This window comes from Cebus imitator, unplaced genomic scaffold (assembly GCF_001604975.1).
Source record: "Cebus imitator isolate Cc_AM_T3 unplaced genomic scaffold, Cebus_imitator-1.0 Scaffold193, whole genome shotgun sequence".
NCBI classification, from domain to species: domain Eukaryota; kingdom Metazoa; phylum Chordata; class Mammalia; order Primates; family Cebidae; genus Cebus; species Cebus imitator.
The window spans coordinates 1,316,475-1,321,309 of NW_016107508.1; the positions used below are offsets into that span (position 1 = coordinate 1,316,475).

Genomic DNA, 4,835 nt, shown 5'->3' on the forward strand with positions numbered 1-4,835 from the left:
AAGCGTTAGGATGTGGAGAAAGTGGAACCTCTGTGCACTGTTGGTGTAAATATGGTGCAGTATCTATGGAAAATAGTATGATGACTCCCAAAGCACTAAACATAGAATTTCCATACAATCCAGCAATTCTAATTCTAGGTATATGCTCCTAAAAACTGAAAGCAGGAACTTGAACAGGTATTTGTACACCTGTGTCCATAGCAGCATTATTCACAATAGCCTAAAAGTGGACACAGTCCTTCGATTGATACATGGATAAACAAAATATAGACCGTACATATGAGGGAATATTATTCAGCCTTAAAAAGGAAGAAAATTCAGACACATGCTATAATATGAATGAACACTGAGGGCATTATGTTTAGTGAAGTAAGTCACTCACAAAAAAGACAAAGATTGCATGGGTCCCCTTATACAAGGCATGTTGTGTAGTTGAAATTACAGAGACAAAAAGTGAAATAGTGGTAGCCAGGGGTTAGTGGAAGGCAAAGATGGGGAATTGTTGTTTAATAGTACGGAGATTCAGTCATGCAAGGTAAAAAGAGTTCTGGAGATTGTACAGCAATGTGAACACATTTAACACTACTCAGCTAGACTCTTCAAAATGGTTACAGTAGAAAAAAATACAACATCGGGCTGGGCATGGTGGCTCACGCCTGTGATCCCAGCACTTTGGGAGGCTGAGGGGTGTGGATCAACCAAGGTCATTGGGAGGCCGAGGCAGGTAGATGACCCGAGGTCAGGAGTTTGAGACCAGCCTGGCCAAGATGGTGAAACGCTTTCTCTACTAAAAATACAAAAATTAGCTGGTCATGGTGGCAGGCACCTGTAATCCCAGTTACTCAGGAGGCCAAGGCAGGAGAATCACTTGAACCCGGGAGGCAGAGGTTGCAGTGAACCAAGATCACGCCACTGCACTCCAGCCTGGGTGATAGAGCGAAACTCCATCTCAAAAAAAGAAAAAAAAAAATCTATGCAATAAGCAGAGCTTTATCTAGTTCTATTCAGTTCAACAGCAGTTGATCCAAGCAGCTACTGCTTGTGCATGTAGATGCTAGACAGAGGAGCTGCAGAACTATGAAACAGCCACTGCCCTTGAGAACTAGCTGGGGAATCACACAATGTCTGTACACTTCATCAAGGGTACGGACAGAAATACCTATTGGCTGCCATAACAGCCAGGCTGTGAGTAGCGATAGGAAGGTCAGGGAAGACTTCCTGGAGAAGGTGTTCATGAAGGCTTCTGCAACAGGGCCGTGAACCTGGGGACGTGGCCAAATTCTGTGGCTGGTTACTACAAATGTGCATCGCAACAATATAATCCCTCCCTTTCAGGACACATAGCTCGGTGGAATCAGCAACCCTGGGTATTAGAGGATCTGGAGTTTAGGCGACATCCTGCAGGAATAGAGCCCTGGTGTGATCCTAGGAGATGCAAGGCTACTTTCTTCATCTAGTCACCAATCCAAAAACGAAAGACACTGACAGTCCACAAGTTTTCATCTAAGTGCCTGTGTGAGCCAGGTCCTAGAACCCTGGAGACAGCTCTGACCTTATAAAGTGCAGAGCCAAATCCCGGGGCTTTTTGATATTTGCAATGGCCAGATTTATATCTGGAAGGAATGAAAGAACAATAACAAATTTATTTTCCAGTCTGTATATTATGAATTTCAATGTTTTCCTGTTTCTTCACATGAAGTTTCCTTTCAGTTGGTTATAAAACCCTGTCTCGTTTATGTTGGAGACAGAACAGGCTGACTGCAACGCAGTGGACTTCAAGAGCTAGTGGAAAAGGCATGCTAACCCCGTTTCTCCCCCTGCTCCCCGCAGCCCCATTCCCTTTGGCCAGAGGCAGCCCCGGGACAGGTCTTGCCTCAAGCTCGCCTCCTGGAAGAGCCACGGCTCAGTCCTGGGAGCCAAACAGGTTCCAGGCTAATAGGATTTTGCTAAAATGAAAGAATATACAAGCACCATTGCCCTCAAAGCATCAGGAATAGCTGCACCTTGTGATTAAAAAAAAACAAAAAACTAGAAACTTCAGAAATGAACTGACTATAGGAATAGCTGGGGGAGGCCGGTTGGTGCCCATAACTGGTCCTGGAAATTTCTGAAGCAGGTGGGTTCACCTAAAACCCACCTCAGCCTAAACACAAGGAAAGCCGGAGAGACCAACCAAATCCAGGACTGCCTATCACAGAAGTGCTGGTCCCAGTCTAGGATGACATTGTTACAGCTTAGTTTTCAGCACATGCACACACACCCCACAGACACACACAGACACACACACAAGGTTAATTTGTTCAAAGCAGCATGTTTTCAAGAGTGCAGTGAATAAAGACAATGTGGATGTCATCTAGGTAAAGTTCCTCAAGGCTTAAGGATGACTTAGCTGGAATTGCAATTTCTTTAAAGAAGGGCAAAACATTTGCTTACATGTATCTCTGTCTGCAGTTCCCACTTCTCATTGGCTTGAAACTTCTGGGTCCCATGCCCTTTGAGGATCCCACACAGACATAGAGCAAATCCAGCCCCGCGATGTTCAGCCAGCCCGTCTGCTTGTCTATCAGCCGATGCGGCACAGTAATTGCTAGTGAACTAGCAATCGGCCTCCCAAAATTTAAAAAACATATACAAAAACTCCTTAAAAGACAAAGTTGCTGCCTTTTCCAAAAAAGAAAGAGAAATGAAGAGCTGAGAATTTCGCAGCCCTCTCTGATGCTGACTTTTGAAACTGTTAGAAAATACCCACTCCCAAAAGAACGCTTCAAGATGGAAATTACAGAGGCGCAGCTTTTTATAATTAACAATATCATTGCATCACTAGCTCATGCCTTTCCAATATCCTGACACCGCCTGAATCACAGCCATAACCATTTTCCACCCATCGGATATTGAGCAAGGTTTCCAGACCCTGGAGAAAGAAAGTCCGGCGCCGAGAACCCACCTTTTTATTCCTGGCATGTCCAAGACGCGCGAGGAGGAGATGCGAAGCCGAGAAGAAAGCTCGCGGGCGGGACCCCCGGAGGAGCTCGGGCACGTCGGCCTCCTCAGGGCCCTCGGGGCTCGCGGGTGTTTTATTCCACCGGGGCCGAGCGAGTCGTGGAGAGGACACGGGGAGAGCGCCGGGGTCCTCCAGCCACTGCAGAGCCCGCAGCGCAAGCACCTGGTTTTGCTTAGCCCTCTTCAGTAATTCAGCATTAAACCAATTGGAGGAGGAATGTTAAAAATGAACACTTCATTTTCTAAGTATGTTAAACAATGCAAATGGGGCCTCAGTCTGGACACAGCTGGTTCAGATTACAGAGCTCACCAACTGGCTAGACTCCTCACAACAATCTTGGGGCGTCTGCCAGGGCCCAGTGCTCGGCGCTGGGAGGAGAGCCCTTCCTCGGCCGCGCTCGCTGCGAGCGCCGGGGCAGGAGGCGAGGGGCTGGCGCGCGCAGGGGTGCGGGGGGCTGGGAGGGCCGGGGCCCTTGACCTTCCCACCCAGGGGCGGGGCGGGGCTGGCGGCGCGGCCCGGCGGGGAGGGGCGTGCACGCCCGCGCTGCGTGGCACGGGGACCCACGGGAACGTTGTCGCCTCCGGGAGGAGAGGGACTTGAACTCACGACCCACGCAGCTCCACGATCGATTGGGCAACAAGAACCTACGAAGCAGAGGCTTGGGACGAGCGACTGGAGAGTCGCGATCTTCCCGAAGAAGGGGTGGGGAGCCGGGGGGTAGGGAGGAGGAGGAGGATGGAATCCCGCTGGTGCAAATTCCGGACTTGAGCTTGTGCAATGCAAGCCTTAGTCAGGACGCTCTTCTCTCCCCGCCCTCATCCCCCGATTCTCCCTGGCATTTTCTTCATGGAAAAGTGTGCCCTGGCTCAAAAGTGGTTTTAACAAGTTAAACGGTGATTTGAAGAAGGGACAGTCTGGAAAAGCAGAATGGTGGAGACAGACATAAGACATGCTAAGTCCTTTGCATTCATTCCAGTGGAGGCTTCAGCCTATTTCTTTTTCCCGTTTATTTTTAAAGCCATTGGAGCACGTTTGTCCAATGAAATCTACAGAAGGCACTCACTCTATAAAACACCAGTGGATTGACTGTGGCCCACGCCCATCTGCTTCCGCCTGCATCTTCCTACCAGCGGCGGAAAAGGCCCTGATCCGGGTCCCCTGTCCTCACCACCACTCTAAGCAATAGGAATGATCATCTCCATTTTATTGAAGGTGAAGATAAGAGAGGTTAAGTAACTTCCCCATAGTCACACAGCTATTCATGGGTACCACTGAGCCTCTGTTGTCTACAAATTTAGCCTTCCCCAAGGCACTTTTGGGGGTAAATAAATGGAATTCTACTCGAAGGAGAATAACAAAATGTGGATAGTTGTTGAAGCTGTGTCTGTTATACTAGTCTATTTACTTTGTATGTGTTTGAAATTTCCTATAAAACATTTTTTAAAATACATTATGTTTATAAGCTTGTTCATCCCCCCATTGTTTGTAAAAGCAAAATACTGTAAGCACCTTTAAGGTGGATTAGCAAGGCAGCGACGGGTTAAATAAAGTAAGAGGCTTCCAAAGGGACTATTGTACAACCAAGTAAAACCTGGACACAGAAGAGTACATATTGGACGACCCCATTTGCATAAAATTCAAAATCAGGTAGTGACTGGGAGGGGGCTCAGCCCCTTCTGGGTGCTGATAATATTCAAATTATTGATCTGGGTGATGGTTATGTAGGGGTGTGTACACTTAGTATTTGTGAAATCTTGTGTATGTTATATCTTATTTCGAAAAAAAGACTGAAACAGCTCCATATGCACTGATATTGAAGGGTTTCCAATATATT

The 4,835-nt window shown here is 47.4% G+C and overlaps 1 protein-coding gene across 2 annotated transcripts in view; it reads right to left on the bottom strand.

The window, feature by feature from the left end:
• Positions 1-3,549, bottom strand: part of FBLN5 (fibulin 5) — an 81,543-nt gene extending 77,994 nt beyond the window's left edge. The window contains exon 1 of one of the 2 annotated variants that reach the window (XM_017546958.2): positions 2,434-2,803. In XM_017546958.2, the coding sequence (XP_017402447.2) occupies positions 2,434-2,489 (56 nt within the window). In that variant the 5' untranslated portion in view covers positions 2,490-2,803. Of the gene's footprint in view, positions 1-2,433; positions 2,804-2,944 lie in introns of those variants that run through there. The other variant, XM_017546959.2, reaches the window with a different exon arrangement.
• Between the last annotated feature and the right edge of the window lie 1,286 nt (positions 3,550-4,835).